At 42.1% G+C, this 20,180-nt stretch overlaps 1 protein-coding gene across 2 annotated transcripts; it reads right to left on the reverse strand.

The window, feature by feature from the left end:
- Positions 1-473: 473 nt before the first annotated feature.
- Positions 474-16,986, reverse strand: LOC139374987 (dihydropyrimidinase-related protein 5-like). Of its 2 annotated transcripts, none has more exons than XM_071116295.1 (14): positions 16,867-16,986; positions 14,713-14,767; positions 14,354-14,566; positions 10,741-10,899; positions 8,879-9,058; positions 8,265-8,333; positions 7,940-7,984; positions 7,684-7,759; positions 5,785-5,941; positions 4,687-4,828; positions 4,273-4,415; positions 2,935-3,142; positions 2,467-2,632; positions 474-2,322 (listed from the first exon to the last, which is right to left on the reverse strand). In XM_071116295.1, the coding sequence occupies exons 2-14, from the start codon at positions 14,758-14,760 to the stop codon at positions 2,237-2,239; spliced, it is 1,692 nt and encodes a 563-aa protein (XP_070972396.1). In that variant the 5' UTR covers positions 14,761-14,767; positions 16,867-16,986; the 3' UTR covers positions 474-2,236. The 2 variants fall into 2 exon arrangements, with proteins under 2 accessions (XP_070972396.1, XP_070972397.1); XM_071116296.1 differs by lacking the exon at positions 16,867-16,986 and adding an exon at positions 16,067-16,188.
- Positions 16,987-20,180: the final 3,194 nt, after the last annotated feature.

Consider the following 20,180-nt stretch of genomic DNA (forward strand, 5'->3'; position numbering starts at 1 on the left):
GCACAATTGGCCCAGCGTCGTTTGGGTTTGGTCTGGGTAGGCCGTCATTGTAAATAAGAATTTGTTCTTAACTGACTTGCCTAGTTAAATAAAGGTAAAAAATGAAATAAATAAAAATGGACGTCCCAAGGAATCCCAGATAGCACGGACCCCACCACTACTGCAACAATTCAGGAACTAATGCGCATGCGCGGGACTCCATGCTGTTAGAGGCGAGTATATGGTAAATATATAAATAGGACTTTGACCTATTATAGTGAGTAGTCACTAGCCTACATGTTCTTAGTCCTCCATAGAGCTTTGCTAAAGACCGATGTGGTTATTGGGGTCGTTTTATTCATGTTATAGGCTATTACATGCTAAAGCAACACAAATGTACATACATTGCAATGTATTGAACCCCATTTGCCAAATACAGTATAGGCTATAGGGCCTATTATGTTTTATCTTTTTTTAAGAAACACAATTCAAGCTTGAAATTTCCGTGTGGTTTATTTGCACTCAATCATGTGATAAAGAGCTGCAAGAACACATAGGATAAAACAAAACCAAACCTCAGTGAAAACACAGTAGGCTATTCAGCACCAGTGAGGACCGCTTACACTGCAGTCATATCATGTACAGTGTGGTTTGGACTGTGGCAAAACAATAAAGTATATTCTTCACAAACAAAAAGTTATATGATATGTTCTCAGTAGCTTACAATGGAACAGTGTCAAGACAATTTGAAACCCCCAAAAACGTCAGTGGTTTTCGTTGACACAATCTTGAATAAGCATGCCGTCCAGTAATATAATGACAGTGCATTGTTGAATGACATTATGACATAAACACATAACAAACCTGAAGAACTTGCATTTGTCCATTTCCATTATAATACCCACGATTCAATCAAATTAGATTATGCACTTCTCTTACCCAATCGACAGTGTTACAACATTGGAAGTGTCAACCCAAAAGATATACAAAACTGTCCAATACTTTTCAGTGCAAGACCAGAATTCCTCAGTGTTGTAACAAAAAAAAGAATCCCAAAGACATAAAAGTGGTATGTGCTCAGTAGTTAGTTTGCACATCCTAAAAAGAATCACAATCATAAACATGCTATCTCTAGTAACTGTATATGTGTTTAATGTGAGACTTCTCTTGTGAGAAAAAGGCATTTCCGAGTGAAGCTAGCTAAACTTGTCGCTAAACAGACAGAGAAAAGTAAAGAAATATCATATCACCACTTACACATAGAATGATGCTAAATATGAGTCATATCAGTGCCTCACATATAATTTGTTCTATGCCACAACATACATACAGTAAACACAGCGTAGGTTCATTCACATTGATGGGAGATGAGATGACCAGGAAGGAAGAGAGTGCTACGATATTCAACTCTAAACAGCAACATAGAAGCTATAACGACTCTGAACTTACTTAGCCTAGGTATTTTGATGCCCGATGTCATCCTTAGTTGTTCAGGACTCATGATTATACGTTTGACAGCGCTGTAAAGGGGAATGACATCTTTTCAAATAACATTGTAAGATAAAACGTTTTTTTTTTTTTTTTAAGTATCAGCTTGCATTTGACTTTTCGTCAAAATTAGACAAATGGAATCACGTTATTTCATGTCAAGTGCTTTGAGATATTGTGTAGTAAATAACTAATCACGTGAATTCATGACTGTTCTGTATTGGTAGAAAAAGTTGTTTTGTTACACATAAAATCATGTAAGGAAAAGGCAGCTAAGTAGTACATGATACAAGTGCAATATTGTAGGTTAAACAGTGAGGTAAACCAATGATCAACTCAACCCCATCCTCCCCTCATCCCCCTTAAAACCATTACTGTATAATGACATTGAGTACTTCCTCTAAAATACATACATTTATCCAAAACAGTCAACTAGCAACTTAGCTACCGTGCAAATTTAGTTTAGATTTGTCAAAAATGTGTTAAGCCCAATATTGTTCAGGGTTTGACCATACAGGCAGATATTCCAAGAAATATTAAAATGACATCAATGTCATATGAATGTTACTCAGACCCTGTCGTCATATATACACTAAATACGTGAGTTCGTTTTTGAAATAACATGTAAGATTTTATTTTCTTTCTATGCTTTCTGGGTGAACGTAACAAGCCGTTTGTCTTAGTTGACCCTGAACTTTCCTTCAGGTTTCATTCTAATAGAGAACTACAGTAATTGTTTGGTTCTAGAACTCACTACACTTCCACACAGTTACCAGATGCCACTGGATCGACCACCTGGGGGGGCCAGAATCCTTGCAGAAGATCTCTTTGGGATTTTATCATCAACCTGGGCACCTGGAGAGATTGATAAAACAAAAAGTGGCAAATAACAATCTGTTAGGTTCACAAAATGTAGCTAATTGTGCATCTTCCCAGTAGAGATTGAAACACATAGGTATAGTAGATACTGCATTAGAGCGATGTGTGTGTGTGTGTTACCAGAGAGGCTGAAGCTGGACTCATGCAGGTCTCTCTGTCCTCCGTGCTTGGTGTGTGGTCGTGTTGGAGTGTCCCCATCACATGGTCCACAGTCCTTCTTCCCAGAATTCATCAACGCTACATCTCCTACGTAGGGCTCACGCTCCACGGCCTTCAGGGCCTGACACTGAGAGAGAGACACACACACACGTGCACACGAGTAAGCAGAGATGCAAACACAGACACGCGCGCACACACACACACACACACACACACACACACACACACACACACATAGACACACACAATAATTAGCCTCTGGTTATACACACAGTCATAACACGTGAATAATACTTTATGACAATCAAGACAATCTGAAGCAGGTACGGAAAGTGTATGCGATTCAAAGATCACCTTTCATCTGCGGCAAAATTCATAGGTAAAGGTACATTTTCAAATCCACATCCTGTTGATGGCTTTTTAGAATACCTTCTCCCGCTGCACCATCTTCTTGTAGAGGTAGTCAGGGAAGGTTCTGAGAGGATAGAACTTCCCAGAGCCCTCGGAGCACGTGAACACTCCGTTCTCATAGACCAAACGACCACGGCTAATGGTAACCAGTGGGACACCATGGCAGCGAAGACTCTCGTACAGGTTGTAGTCTCCACCCTGCACCTGTGTGTCCACAGAGATGGTCCTGGACACAGAGAAATATATTGTCTTAACACATACAATAGGTTATTGGTCTCGTGTGGCTCAGTTGATAAGACAAGTATCTGGTAAGTGGCATATATTATTATTGTTACTCTATACTGGGGCGGCAGGGTAGCCTAGTGGTTAGAGTGTTGTACTAGTAACTGTAAAGGTTGCAAGTTCAAATCCCCAAGCTGACAAGGTACAAATCTGTCGTTCTGCCCCTGAACAGGCAGTTAACCCATTGAAAATAAGAATTTGTTCTTAACTGACTTGCCTAGTTAAATAAAGGTTAAAAAAATAAATGTAATTAAAATAAATACTCTTAGAGGTAAAGGTTTCTGAAAGAACCTTTTGGGTTGCCACACCGGCATAATCTTTCTAGTTGAAAAAGGTTCCAAGAGGAACCCCTCTGAAAAGGGTATTCGGGGAACCCCTGAGTAAAGGTTCAAACCGGAATATTTTTGTGATAACATTTTTTTTCCTTTTTAATAATATATTGTAGAGGTGTCAGCCTATCAGATAGGAGGCGTGGCTTATTGTAGGCGTGGCTTTCAGGTAGTTATTTTTGGCCACCCGTTAATGTAAATGTCATTCCTGTTCATCATGTTACGTTTGAATACTGTAAATTTGAAAAAGTTATTGAACATTTTTGCATATTACATACTTTTATATAATAATAACATTACTGATTACATATAGTAATAAAGTTGCATAGGCATCTTGAGGAACTCACCTCTGTTAGCCTCATTAACTCTAAAGGGTGTCCCAAAAAATATCTATCTGAAGTAGTTAGTTACAGCAGTCACAATAGCAGATCTAACCTTTCTGTTGCCTTTCTATACAGCCGTAGAGCTTTGCCTAAGTACAAACACCCCTTCTAAGCCACATCTCCACTCCAGGGTTCCCCAGGAACCCATTGCTACATTGAACCATTAAAGATTCCTCCAAGAACCCCTCGACTAACCAAAGGTGCAAATATGAACCGTTTACTAGCAATGGTTCCTCGAGTCGCCACTATTTCTAAGAGTGTATAAAATAAAAAACCTTAGCATCCCCCAGAGGGTAAACGGTCGCCGTAGCGGTAGTAGTGAGAAGGGAGGGAGTGAGGGGACCGTGGATACGGTTACATACCTGGTCCCTTCAGGGTCCCAGACCACCACGTCAGCGTCAGCCCCTGGGATGATCCTACCCTTCCTGGGGTACAGGTTGTAGATCTTAGCTGCGTTGGAGCTGGTCACCGCAACAAAACGGTTCTCGTCCATCTTGCCTCCGACCTACAGTAGCAGAGGGTCAAAATGCTCCATGTCAGAGGGAGCCAAAACATGTTATCAACATGTCAAGCACTAAACTCAAACAGCATATGTGTTTGACGGGGACCACAAGCAACAAATATTGCAACAGATACATGTCCAACGGCAACAAGGTATCACGGTAGTAGTTAGTTACAGCAGTCACAATAGCAGATCTAACCTTTCTGTTGCCTTTCTATACAGCCGTAGAGCTTTGCCTAAGTACAAACAGTAGAGATACATCACGTTTGCTTACCACTCCTCTCTCCCAGATGACGCTCATGCGGTCCTGGGTGCCCGGGACTCCATGGGGGATCTTTGTGAAGTCGTCCTTGCCCATAGCCTTCTGTTTGGTGGTGAAGGGGCGGTGGTCAGACGCCACTACGTTCAGTGTGTCACTGCAGCGGGTCAGAGAGAAGGAGGAGAGGATAGGTCAGGGGGAAAATATACGGAATGCAAATATCAATTCTATTAACTTTGATAACACTGTGTTCAGAGTTTCACTGTTAAAGCCTAGAGAGGAGGCGAGTACACGTCAGGGGGGAATAAAAAAATAAATAATTTACCCCCTTTTTCTCCCCAATTTCGTGGTATCCAATTGTTAGTAGTTACTATCTTGTCTCATCGCTACAACTCCCGTACGGGCTCGGGAGAGACGAAGGTCGAGAGCCATGCGTCCTTCCGAAACACAACCCAACCAAGCCGCACTGCTTCTTAACACAGCGCGCATCCAACCCGGAAGCCAGCCGCACCAACGTGTCGGAGGAAACACTGTGCACCTAGCAACCTGGTCAGTGTGCACTGCGCCCAGCCCACCACAGGAGTTGCTGGTGCGCGATGAGACAAGGATATCCCTACCGGCCAAACCCTCCCTAACCCGGACGACACTAGGCCAATTGTGCGTCGTCCCATGGACCTCCCGGTCACGGCCAGCTGTGACAGAGCCTGGGCTCGAACCCAGGGTCTCTGGAGGCACTGCGCGACCCGTGAGGCCCCTCAGGGGTGAAATTTGAAATTTTGTTAAAACTTTATAATACCAACAGCAAAAATGATTTATATATATTAATGAGAGCTACAAGCGCTGTTAAGACTGGTGCCTGGATTCAATCCAACACGATGTATGATTTGGGCACAGCTGTAGAATTTAAAGGCAATTTCCCAGACATATAAACATATATAATAAATCACCTTCAGCAGGGTACAAAGGAAATGTGCCCCTCTTACTTCCCAAGTAAACTCATTAGGTAGGTGTGTGTGTGTGTGTGTGTGTGTGTGTGTGTGTGTGTGTGTGTGTGTGTGTGAGTGTGAGTGTGAGTGTGTGTGTGTGAGTGTGTGTGTGTGTGCGCGCTCTTACTTTCCCAGTAGACTCATCAGGTAGTTGGGTGTGTTTGGGTCCAGGCGTAGAGGAGGAACAGTGACGTAGGCTGCAGCATGGGCCCAGTCCTGATGGTAGTACTGCAGACCGTTCAGCACCGCATGGGCTGTGGTCGTCTCCCCATGGACCACTTTACCTATAGGCAGATTATATAGATGGATTTATACATATCCATATACAGTGCCTTCGGAAAGTATTCAGACCCCTTGACCTTTTCCGCATTTTGTTACGTTACAGCCTTATTCAAAAAATTATTCAATCGTTTTTCCCTCCCTCATCAATCTACACATAATAGCCCATAATGACAAAGCAAAAAACAATTTTTTAGAAATATTAGCTAATTTATATAAATATAAAAAACTTTAATATTACATTTACATAAGTATTCAGACCCTTTACTTTGTACTTTGTTGAAGCACCTTTGGCAGTGATTACAGCATCGAGTCTTCTTAGGTATGACGCTACAAGCTTGGCACACTTGTATTTGGGGAGTTTTTCCCATTCTTCTCTGCAGATCCTCTCAAGCTCTGTCAGGTTGGGTGGGGAACGTCACTGCACAGCTATTTTCAAGTCTCTCCAGAGGTGTTCGATCGGGTTCAAGTCCAGGCTCTGGCTGGGCAACTCAAGGACATTCAGAGACTTGTCCCCAAGCCATTCCAGCATTGTCTTGGCTGTGTGCTTAGGGTCATTGTCCTGTTGTAAGGTGAACCACACTAGTCTGAGGTCCTGAGTGCTTTGGAGCAGGTTTTCATCAAGGATCTCTCTGTCTTCCCTTCCCTCCGCTGAAAAACAATCCCCACAGCATGATTCTGCCACCAAAGAGTTCAATCTTGGTTTCATCAGACCAGATAATCTTGTTTCTCATGGTCTGAGAGTCTTTAGGTGCCTTTTTTCAAACACCAAGCGGGTTGTCATGTGCCCTTTACTGAGGAGTGGCTTCCGTCTGGCCACTTTACCATAAAGGCCTGATTGGTGGAGTGCTGCAGAGATGGTTGTCCTTCTGTAAGGTTCTCCCATCTCCACAGAGAAACTCTGGAGCTCTGTCAGAGTGACCACCGGGTTCTTGGTCACCTCCCTGACCAAGGCCCCTCTTTCCTGATTGCTCAGTTTGGCCGGGCGGACAGCTTTAGGAAGAGTCTCGGTGGTTCCAAACTTCTTTCATTTAAGAATGATGGAGGCCACTGTGTTCTAAGGACAATTCCTTCGACCTCCTTGGCTTGGTTTTTGCTCTGACAGTCACTGTCAACTGTGGGACCTTATATAGACATGTGTGTGCCTTTCCAAATCATGTCTAATCAATTGAATTTACCACAAGTGGACTCCAATCAAGTTGTAGAAACATCCCAAGGATGATCGATGGATACAGGATGCACCTGAGCTCAATTTCGAGTTTTATAGCAAAAGGTCTGAATACTTATGTAAATAAGGTTTCTTTTTTTATTTATTTTTTATACATTTTAAAACATTTCTAAAATCGGTTTTCGCTTTGTCATTATGGGGTATCGTGTGTAGATTGCTGAGGATTTTTTTTAAATTAACCAATTTTAGAATAAGGCTGTATCGTTACAAAATGTAGAAAAGGTCAAGGGGCCTGAATACTTTCTGAAGGCACTGGACTATGATGTGTAGTATTGGCCAGTTACTGTAACAAACAAACAAACAAACAAACAAACAAACAGACAGACAGACAGACAGACAGACAGACAGACAGGCAGACAGACAGACAGACAGACAGGGTTCCAAAAGCACTTGTAGTGAAGATCAGCCCAAGCCAGCAAACCACATGAAAAGTAATCCGCGGTATGCACAGGACAGGATACGACAGGACAGAACAAGACAGGATACGACAGGACAGGATAAGATATGCCTTGGCCTTACCCTGCATCTTGGCTGTGGCAAGCACATCTCCTGCTGACATGCTGGACACGTTGACAAGGTAGATAGGACAGTGGGCCTGAAAGAGAACGACAGAGAGTGAGACAACATGTCTTAGAAAGAGTTTCACCAGAAGAAAACATGCCAAATGCAGGACTGGTTCCAGATACTGCAGGGTATTTCGGGGGGCAGTTACCATTGTACTGAAGTGCTTGATGATAAAGAGAATGCAACAACTTGACACAGAACACACACTCACCCTATTGGCGATGGTGATCGCCCGATGGGTGGCCTCTGCCTCCAGCTGTGAGAAAGAAAAAACAATCGGATATTGTGTTGAGTTGGTAGGGTCATTACAATATTATGAAGGGCTGATATCTATAACATAGGCACTGGAAATGCTTCACTGGGAAAACAATAAGACAAAATAACTGTAACGGCTATGTCTATGAAGTCATGAAAGAAAAGGGAAGGAGTATGTGTCCATTATGAGCACAGACTACATCAGTAATATATAATAATATCATGAGAATATACGCCATTTAGCAGACGCTTTTATCCAAAGAGTAAAGAGAGAGTCTTACCTCCTCTGGTCTGCTGATCTCAATGCCCTCTGGGCCGCTGATTCCCAGGTCCAATGCCTCTTTGGCTCCCTAGAAAACACACAGGAATCCTGGTGTATGTGCTGTATCACTGATTGAAACCGGATGTGCACTAAATATGGCTGACGGTTCAACCATCACGAACGTTGGATGTCCGTTCAAGTCATTTGAACTCTACGGCAGGGATGGGCAACTTCGATAGGGGTGGGGGCCGCAAAAAAACGGGAACTCATCATGATGGGGCGCAATGGTGCGTGGGTCAGTTACAATGGTGCCCCCCCCCCCCCCCTCCAAAAAAGTTGCTCTATGGGCTCTGTCTCACCTCTGACCTTACCACACAACAGCCCTAGTCTCCTTTGTGTAAATAAAACTGCTTACTGTGATGACAGTCCCTCTGTCAAACCAGCACCAGTCAGTTTCTCACACTTTTGTAAACTGTTTGTGTCAGCCAGTTTCTTACAGTTGGATAGATAAGGGTTTTTAAAAGTAATGAATGAAATTAAGCTGACTTTGTCGTATTTCTTTCTGAACAAAGACATGATGGAAGAAAAGTCATTGATGTGGGACTACATATCGAACCAGATTCGGAGACTCACCTCGGCCACTAGTTCTCCGTTCTCAGCGTGTACACGGGCCACAGCCCCGATGTCCTTACAGTTCTGTAGGGCCTGGAAAAGCTCTGAGTCCCTCAGCATGAACAGGTCCTTATAGGCCATGAACATCTGGAACGAGTTGATCCCTTTATCTCTCACCAGGCTCTCCATCTCAGCACGCACCTACAGGTCAGGGGTTAGAGGTCAGAGTTCACCTGAACAAGATGATCACAGTCAGGAGTAGGGCTGTTACAGTGACCGTATTACAGCCGCACCGACGGCCACGAGTCATGACGGCAGTCAAATTGCAAGTGACCGTTTAGTCACGGTAACTAGGCTTCTCCAAGCTCTGATGCTGCTGGTCATTAGTAGCCTACAAAACTTGCTAACTGCCTGGTACTCAGCACTCTATTGTCTCTTCATGAGAGCCCATGAGCTCATGTTGCTCAACATTTCTATAGGCTATGCAATTGTGAGAAAACAGAGTGATGGCCTCTGTTAAAAAGAGGAGGATCCCATCAGCCCTTCTATAGACTAGGCCTACTATATTGTTTTCTCAACTTTCAACTAATATTAAGCACATTGCTTCTCTTTATAAACAGGAGTATAGCCTACCTGGCTGGCATGAAAATGAACCACGGGAAACACGTTCTCCATACACTATTTAAGTGCATAGATGACATGTATTTTGACCTCCCGCCCCTGTTTCGATTACAGGTGCATGACAATGGTCCATTCTAAATCAAAACAAACTTCACACATATATTATTTAGTATAAGTAAAGATTAAATCAAGAATAGTCTAAATGGGTGACAATATTAGCCTATCACTTCTATATTATCACTTGAGAATGATAACCATCTTAAGGCAAGAAACACTGCATGCTTTTTTTTATGCAACTTTTTCAAATCATAGTCCCACACCTCATGTATCTTAGCCCATGGGCCTATATGTTCTGATAAGGTTTGTATCACAACTAAACTGGCCAAATAACTTCTTAAAATGAGGCACATTAATCCTCTATACAATGTGTATAGAGCCTAACTGGCATACATAAGCAGTGCGTGAGTTTCAAGTTTGGCGAAGATAATTTTCACCATAAAAAATGCACCTTCATAATAAAAGCATTACATGCATAATTGCATTTGTGGTCACTTTAGATAATGGTGTTTTACTGCTAACGCAACATTCGCGCTTATAGCCTACTGCCGTGTGCATTACTGTGCATATAAAGTGAAGAAATAGCCTAATAGTTAATCAACATTTTAAGCTAAACGTTCTGATCTGTTGCTTCAGGCTCATTGCTCATTGTCCCAAACATAGTCTGGGACAACTGTCCCAGACTCTGTGTGGAATATTTATTTATCGCACAGAATAGAACACGTCAACATTTGTACAATGGGGGATAGTAGATTGACATAGGCTAGTAGTGCTTTTGCTGTTCGTTTGGCCTACCCATCTTGTTGGCTGACGAACAGTAAATGTGGACAGTTCTTCCAATAGCTTCAATATGCGCCTCAGGAATTGGCGCAGTTGCGTCCTCGATGTGCCTGTCTTCACTTGTTTGTAGCCTGTGAGAAAGACCCGATCACGTGACGGACAGCCAGCAGTTATTCCCTTGACAATCACAGGCTGACAAAATGGCGTGACCGCCACAGCCTTAGTCAGGAGTCATACCTTTTCATACTATTGTGCCAACCCGAATCGTAGTGTGTTGGCATCGATATTGTCCTTTCAGTGACATTTGCACGCACAGTTCCAGCAACTATGGCGGATGTGTAACCAGGTCAGTGCAGTACAGATCTTAGCTCAGTTAAATGAAACATGTATGAAAACACCAGTTATCAAGGGAGTGTGACAGTTACCTTGGGCCCCCACCAGGTGACCCCCATATGCAGGGCGTAATCGCAGCAGGCTTTATTGTCGGCCTGGGAGCGGGCCTTCTCGTAGGCTTCCAGTAGAGATTCATTCTTCTCTGGTAATACATGTCCTATAACCATGGTGGTACCTCCAGCCAGGGCTGCCTGTTGACAGAACCACCAGTATCTCAGATCAGAGAAGAGACAGACATTAAAATGATGGATACCATTTTACATAAACGTATATTATACTGAACAAAAATAGAAACGTAACCTGTTGGTCCCATGTTTCACGAGGTGAAATGTACTTATTTTCCCTTCCATACGCACTAAAATAGTATTTCTCTCAAATTTTGCGCACATGCCCAGCAACTTGGGGAGTATTTCTGTCCGTAATAAAGTACTTTTGTGAGGAATGACTCATTCTTATTGGCTGGGCATGGCTCCCCAGTGGGTGGGCCTATGCCCTCCAAGGTCAGCCATGGCTGTGCCCCTGACCAGTCATGTGAAATCCATAGTTTAGGGCCTAATGAGTTTATTTAAATGGGCTGATTTCCTTATATGAACTGTAGCTCATTATAATTATTGAAATGGTTGCATGCTGCATTTATATTGCTGTTCAGTATAGGTACTACGTTACATTAAGAAATACTTAGACACAACACAGTTAAGTATCGCTAGGCAAAGGCTCCATAATGATGTCAGGTCTGGTTAATTAATGCCAATGACACTATAGGGTTAATACATGCATCCATTATTCTCTATAAATTCCGGGGGCGAGACATAATTAACATGCCAACATACCTCAGGTTGAAAACCAACAGTAAAAGGTGTCAATTACCCCTAATGTTTATTTACTGGATGGGGGGTGAAAAACATCAATCTGTAACTAGATTAGAACATGGGAAGGGGACTGGGAGATAACCCGTGGAGTATAACGAAAAGATATTACAGAGCATCATGATGTATATCAAGGAACTGTCAGTCCTTTCATTGTTTATTACACTATCAATCAGCTATCCATTCAGGGCTGTTTACAGCTGAAGCAAAGGCAGACGTACTAGATCGAAAATGTAGTAACGAGGAACACATTATATGGCCCGCCGAGATAGTAAAACTGATATATATATATATATATATATATATCCCAGAGATTCCAAGGTATGAAAGCTTGACTACTGCTCCATTACATATTTGTGAGTGTACTAAATCCTTACAAAACCAGGTTGATACTGATGTGAACAACAAATACATTCTATATGAAATCTTTCCAAATACTTGTAGTCTGTTACTAAGTGAATGCTCCAAAGAGCATCTTTGAGTCAGCTGACCCTAGAGAGAGTGGAGTACTGTCTGGTAAGGATTGGGGGTGTGTCTAGTGTGTTGGAGAACTATTGTCTTCAAGCACAATGGCCTGGGTGAAAAGGCTTCGCAGCAGTCTTTGCAGCAGCCTGACGGTAGCCATGGAAACAGAAACTGATCTGCATTTGTCTCTGTACTCTAGCCGGGCAGCACGGCAGCAGCTGCCTGGCTAGACAGATCCGCCAACCCCAGTAGAGCAGAAAGATAACATCTCCTTGGCTAGCTTGTCATTTATGCCTAAAAACACAGCTATGTTCTCAGACTCTATATGTCATCTCTGGGTGGTAGAGAATAGAGAATGATGATTGATGAGTCATGCATGCCCTGAGGTGATCTGGGATTGCCCCAGTCTCAGTGTGTGACCCTCCACCATTTTCTCTCTCTCTCCCTCTCCCTCTCTCTCTCGTCTGTCTCATTCTCTTTCTCATTCTATCTTTGTCTGTCTGTCTGTCTCGCTCTCTCTCTCTATCCCTGTAGCATCTTCTCTCGCTCTCATCTGTCTCTCATTCTCTTTCTCATTCTCTCTTTGTCTCACTCTCTCTATCTCTCTGTCTGTCTCTCCCTATCTATCTCTCGCTATCCCTCCACCATCTTCTCTCTCCAGTCTGTTCAGTGCCCTGCTGTGCTGACTGCGTCAGGAGTCAGCACACCCTGCTACAGCTTCCACAGCTTTCTGCCACCTTATCTATATAAATAATTGATGGGGTAGGTGAGATATGTAATAAAATAAAATAAAGATGACTCAGAATAACGGAGAATATTATATAATAAATAACTTGAGTCAGCAGCCTTATGTATCCACTATCTTTGTCTAAATCAAAGCAGCATCTCTGAGTCTGAACCACGCCCAGTTTATTACTGTAGTAGCTCTCTGAATATTTCTTGGTCTCTACCCAAATCCCTAATCAACCCCTAGCTCCTAGCTACTTCTGTAGATCAAAGAGTAATTACTTGGTAATTTGGTAATTACTTCAATGTGCCTTCTGATAGGCTGAGAGGGGTTTTGGCCATAGGGCCTATCGTTTACACCTATCATAATCTTTCACATCTACAGGACAGGAGTGTCTAGGGATGAGGGGATGAGGGGCTAGGGCAGGGGTGGGCAAACATTTGGCTCGGGGGTCACATCAGGATTTTGAAATTCAACGGAGGGACGCATTTTTTGGGGGACCAATTGTTTGTTAAAATCAATTTGCGGGGGCCTCCCGAGTGGCGCAGCGGTCTATGGCACTGCATCGTAGTGCTTGAGACGTCACTACAGACTCCGAACCCGAGTTTCCTCTGACATATTGGTGCGGCTGGCTTCCGGGTTAAGAGGGCATTGTGTCAAGAAGCAGTGTGGCTCGGCTGGGTCGCGTTTTCGGAGGACGCACGGCTCTCGACCTTCGCCTCTCCTGAGCTCGTACGGGAGTTGCAGCAATGGGACAAGATTGTAACTACCAATTGGACACCACGAAATTGGGGGGGGGGAAATTATGTCTCGCGGACTGGATTGAAGTGTCCGGCGGGCCGTACTTTGCCCCCCCCCCCCCCTCCCCCTTGGGGTAGGAGTTGACTTGGGATTCAAAGTCTGAGGTTATTTTCTCACATTCCAAGGCAAGCTGGGAAGATGAGTTTATTTAGTTGCCATGGTACATGGCGGTCCACTGGGTTACGGGGAGAGGAAAATATGTTTGCCAGATGGTCGTTTCCCACTAGACTGGGCCAATTATTGTGTATTAAATGGTACATACTAATTATGTATCTGTTTTTCCAGTTCAGTTCAATGACCTACCATATTAGTATAATGTATTACTAAATTCCCAGAGGGTATTGTAATAATGACGTCATTGCAACCATTTTGCTTCCACTGGGATTTGAATTGCTGTAACTGAGTATTTGGCATTGCTAGACAGACCTTGCCACAGGTTTCTACCAAAATACACACATAAGGAGAGTAATGCCAGAGTCCTAAAGCACCAGCCCTTTTTAATCAATGAACCAACCAATCAAATGTGATTGACCCAGCCCCCTTTTTGCAACCACATATCACAAGGTTTTGTTCAGTAACCCTGCCTTAATCTCCAGAGCATGCGGCAGCACAGTGGCAAATAAAATCTCCCTAGAAGGAAGAAACCTGGAGAGGAATCAGAATCAGATGAGAGACCCATCCTGCACTGGCTATACCGGGTTACCGAGGGTAATGCCAGTGTCGTTAAGCATGGTACTTCCTCTCAACCTCACAGACAGTCGTAGAAAAGCTGTAGATCCTTCGTACCTTGGTGCCGCTATAGTAGTCGTCTACGGTGGTAGCGTTCATGAAACTCTGCTGCAGGTGCACGCTGGTGTCAATCCCCCCGGGGAGGACCAGTTTCCCAGAGGCGTCAATCACCTTGGCCCCTCCTGGGATCATCAGCCCCTCCCCCACCTGCTGGATGATGCCGTTCTCAATGTACACATCCGCCTCCTGCGTGACGTCATCGTTCACCACCTGGTGTCAAAAAGGGAGAAAAGAGAAATCAGGTGTTGGACAGAAGAAAATGCATAAATGAAACAGGAAATAGTTTTGTAATGCTTCACAATCATTTATTTTAGACGAACATAGAACAGCCCAACAACAACAGTCAACACACCCACCTTGCCGCCCTTGATTAGGATCCTGGTTGTCGCTGAACTGGAAGACATGATGGCTCTGGAAGAGAGAGATTAGAAGTGAAGGGTTGACAAAAACACTACCATGCTTTTCTCATTTGTGGTGCAGGGAGTTACAGCCCCAAAATTGATATTGTAGAAGAAAACATGTTTTTTAAGACCTCTGCATATTTTCTCAGGAAGAGAGACAAGCAGACAAAAAAAAAAAAAAACGTTTCACTCTCATGGAGAACGGTATTAGTTTCTGACCAGTTATACCACCTCAACTACAACTAGGCAGACAAGCTATGGTACCACTTACTGTCATTGGCATTGCATTCAGATGTGAGGAGGCAGTGACCCACTGAAGAACACAAATGAATTGTTGTGTTCTAAAACAAGCTATAGCACAATAAACATTGTGTTCTCAACTTGGCATGGCCAGGCTGCTGTGACATCAACGAATGGGCCTGAGGCGGTGTCTGTCACTGAGTATGACCAAACATCCCTTAGCTTAGGTGTCCGTCTGCCTGCCTGTCTGCCTGGACTAAAACTGTTCAACAAGTCACACACTGGTTCACACTTTTCATTCATAACCATCATTCCCCCCCCCCCCCCCTTCTAAAAACGAAATGTAGCACATTATAAAGTGAACCTGTACATACATATTGTAGAAGTGTGCTGTGGTACGAGACATAAGAGGAATTTCTTATCTCATCCGAACGTTTAAAATATTTCAATATTCCAATACTATAATCTTTCTTGGATTAATATGAATAAAATTATAAATATCCCCCCAGGCACTCCTCCTCTTTATGTGTGTGTGTCTAGGTGGGTGTGGGAGTGGTAATGTATGTGACAGTGTGGGTGAGGCAGCCAGCAAGTTTACCACATGCTCTCTATCCTCATGGATCCAGATTCGGGGGGCTGAGATCATCTATATAAAACGATGACATCTTGCACATGAATGCTCAAGACTCAAATCAAGGTCAACCGTAAAGGCAAGACAGCTGATGTCTAAAATGTCATATCATGTTCATTTTGAAAGGAAGGGAATATGCACCAACCATTGGTTATCCATCACTTCCACTGACCCACATCTGGCTGAGTGTTCTAGGATTTAGGATTAATGAATGAATGAAGTTACAACAATATGCCTTTCATGGATAGAATAGAAACAAATAGCCTACAGGCTACCTAAAAAAGAATCGACTCATTTTAGGGTGGAGCACAACTCATCAGTCTAGGCTAGCGTACAAATAAAAGGAAGGCAGTCTTCTGTAACTACAATAATTGTCGAGGCTAAATCTATTACTATTACAAACAGCGTTTAGCATATTCACACAAAATTGACACAAACCTGGAAATTACAGTAGCCAACGTAGATATTTGGAAAATTGATCATGGAGTTTGAAACGTCCCAAATAGATTCCCTCATAAAGTATAGCCATTTCAAGGTTTATAGCCTAAACCTGTTCTAGGCTAGTCTGTAACAAATACGGACAGGACACACATGTCATTTACTAAGGTTTTAAATCACTATGTAAATAGATATAAAATGATAAATTCCACATCCCACTTGACACAAAGAAACACCGGCCTTCATCCCTCAGAATACATAACCGACCCAGAAAACGATTTCCAAAACCCTCCTACCCTCCCCATGATGACGGAACACTCCATAATAATCTCCCTCTTCCATCCCACCGCCTAAAGATCATGTTGCACTTGCATCGTAGTAATCGATGGGCCAAATTCATAGCAAGTGTAATTGGATAGTTATAGCATTTAGCCTATGTCCCCAGTCTGAGTTCCATATACCGTCTGCCGGTATGATCATGTAGGTTCTAATTTCGACTACACCCCCCCCCCCCCCACACACACACACAAAAAAAAAAGCCAATGAATGGCATGAAAGGAATCAGGATGGCAAAATCAGAAATGAAAAATACGCAGTCAGGTCTCCGGGTAGCAATCCCTTTACATTCAGCCAGTCGGCATAATAAACAAAGTATCCACATAAAGCAAGCATCCGTGTCTAGGGACGATCCATACACCCGCATAGTCTGGGCCCTCAAATCGAAGCCTCTTCACATAATTCTTAGTAAATAGCCTATCAGTAGGCTATAAAGTTGCACATCTCAATCGCGCTCCACATACCTCTCCTAAAGGCCTACGGCTCCAAAACGCCTTTTCGGTTACTTTATGATAGACTACAACAGCACCAATCCGTTGAATGAGACGAACACTTGCTGCAGCCAGGGGCAGATGCTTCACTCTGAATCCAGCCTGCTCAACCTCAGGTCGCAGCATCCAAGTCCGTGCGACGTGCAGACGCTCCAATCACCGATAGGGAAAGCAGACTCGGTTACCAGATTAACCAATTACTTTGCAGTTCAGGCGTGTCCATTTGGAAGGGGCTGTACCATTGTGGGAGGAACTGGGTGTGAACTGTGATTACAGGAAAGGAAAGATCATGGATGAAGCAAGGAGGTCATATAATCACTAGCCTATAAATTACAATACACAGTATTTCTAAATAATTCATTAAGTATACTATTCAGATGTGCGGTTTGTGTAATCGTTATGAAGACAAGAGAACACATTAGGCTATAATAAACACTACAAACAGTATTATTAGTAGTAGTAGCAATCATTAAATGTGTGAGCAAATGCAGGGTGATGTGAGCAAAAGCAGAACTAACAAACTTTTTAGACTGTTAAAAGAAAAAGGTCCCTCTGAGATTTTAAAAGTCATTTTTAAAGATTGTAAAGCAGTTTAAAAAGTAGGATCTAGCTATAACTTCAGTATAGATGTGCAACACTGTGTTATTATGTTGCCAAGGAACCTGATCAATAGTGATAAGATTTTGTATCGTTCAATTTATTCTTGGTACAGGTGAAGAACAACAGGAGCTATCATATTTTTTTGCACAAAAACAATACATTTATTCAAGTGTTCTCCAGCACAAATACATAAAGGAGCCGTTTTCTTCTTTCTGGGTACTAAAAACATAAGTATTGGGTAAAGGGTGGAGAATGACTGCTACAGTTGATCGTCTTAAAGAAGAAAAACATAGGCCATAAAACAGGTAATATGACACAAAAGAAGAAGCCACACAGACTGAGCGCCAACTAACAGTATCACTGGATTATAGAACTGACCTGTCTGAAACAGTGAAATGTCATGGTGAGCATCCCAAATGGCACCCTATTCACTATACATGGCACCCTATGGGCCTTGGCCAAAAGTAGTGCACTGTAAAGGGAGCAGGGTGCAATTTGGGACATAACATTTGCCAATAATAACAAAAGCATCAATCAAGAAACGACAATTGAAAACAAGACATGGAAGATAGGATATTATGGCATGGAATGTAGGATTAAGAAGCAATGCGAATGCCAAGTTTTAAGCATACATTATGCATTATGCTACAGTAAAAGTTCTTACCGAAATGTTTCTTTTTTTTTTGTTATTTCCCATTACGGAGTACATGGTTTCCCCCCACAGATAAGCACCAACCAACTACAGCAATTTCTAGTCTAAAACAATATAGGAAACTCATAATTTATTATTCACAATTTTTTCAAGTACAAAGTTAAAATGCCTTTGTTAATATATGCATCATATGAGAGTGAAATAATAGTGCTCTTCAATCATTACTACAAGGAACTTAAAAACAGTCATTGTCAAGACAAGTTTTATTTCTCTTCCAAACAAATATATTTTTTCTTGATTAGATAAAATTTTTAGCACCGTCAGAAACACCTACAATCCCTCTTTATAGTTCTTTAAAGAAACAAAAGCGACAGAAAAAAAACAACAACCAACATTATGTAGGGCTGTGCAGTGAAGTATAGACCCTTCCACCTTAAAGCTGTCATTATTAGGCTACTGTTAAGATCACGTGACACATTTCAACTGGGTTCAATCAGAACATTGGAAAACAAAACAAATGAACAGTACTAGAAGGCAAGACTTGGAGTCTACCCACCTCTAATGTTTCATAGCTTATTTTGATGAAATTGGTTCAATTTTTACTTGATTACATTTTTTTTGCCCTAATCTTTTTTTCTCTTCCAATTCCATGATATATATTAGCAAAGAATTATATTTGTACATCTCATAGGTAATAATAAAAAAAGAGAAAGACAAACCAAAACCAGCAACAGGAAAACTCTATGTACAAAATGTACATATGGTCATTTGCTATACAGATGGGGAATTAATGTCAACACAACGCACAAGAATTCCTGCGAACCCAATGTGTGAAGTTCAACTAAAACGGTGGCAAGGATACAGTAAGGTCACTTAAGAACTTAATCATGTATGAAACTACATTTATGAAATTAAGTCATATTGAATATTTAAGTTGGGACATTGGTAAGTCATAATCTCTGCTCTTTTTTTTGGGTGGGGAGGGCCACTGTTCAATTTTCAGTTCTGACAAACTCATTTCCAAATCTTCCACATTCAAGGTCATAATAATTCAAATCATCAGAAAATGCAGATTTGGAATGTAATCCAAGTTTGGGTAATAATCGTTTGAATAGCTCTCTCTCCTTCGAACTCTCGAAATATTCCGGATCTAAATCCTACAATCGTAATAGAAATAGACACATTCTTTTTCATCCGGAGGATGACACTGAATTTACTGCTTTGAACAGAAGACAATATGTTAACGGAGCACATTAATCATTTTCAATTCATCTACTGTACATTGAGTAGCAATCAATAATTCCATCGTTTCCATGGATACGCCATTCGAATAATCCATTATTTCACCTCTATTGGCACAGCCCTACGGTATAGAAAACATACTGTATTACACAATGGTAAAACAGTTCATCTCATAAAAACAAAACAAACATTTCACAAGAAAAAAACAAGAAATGTTTCTAATACTAAAGGAGAAAAAAAAGAAGTATACATATAAAAAGTGCTTTATAATGTTGGTAAAACAGCACAAAATTGCTATAAAACGGTAGAAGAGCATTGTGAAGCCGCACCATATTGTTTGAAGACTTGCACCTGACAGTATCTACTATCTAGTTTGCAGGGGTGAGAAGGGAAGGGAGAGTCTTTTACTTGGTTGTGGAAACACCAGGGCACCCACACTCCCTCCAGTCCACCGACCATGCTCACTAACAGTTGTACAGTAATGACATGGGTCAGGATGAAACTACAAAAAAAGTAGTTCACCACAGACCTTGATCAATATTTTTGTTTTGTTTTTGTAACTACAGAAAACATCACTGCCCATGTGGCTAGCTTCATTTTGTGTTTGTGCAGAGTCTGACACAGGCAGGCACGGGGGCCTGAGTTTGCGTGTCGCAAGGCTTGAAAAATGATTGAAAAAGCACCAGTACAATTTTTTGTTTAAAAAAAGCTGTAAAACATAGGAAAGAGGAGGATATGGCATGCTATTCTGCAGTCTTCTGCCACCACGCCATATTTTATCGCCACTTTCAAG

This window comes from Oncorhynchus clarkii, chromosome 19 (assembly GCF_045791955.1).
Source record: "Oncorhynchus clarkii lewisi isolate Uvic-CL-2024 chromosome 19, UVic_Ocla_1.0, whole genome shotgun sequence".
NCBI lineage: Eukaryota > Metazoa > Chordata > Actinopteri > Salmoniformes > Salmonidae > Oncorhynchus > Oncorhynchus clarkii.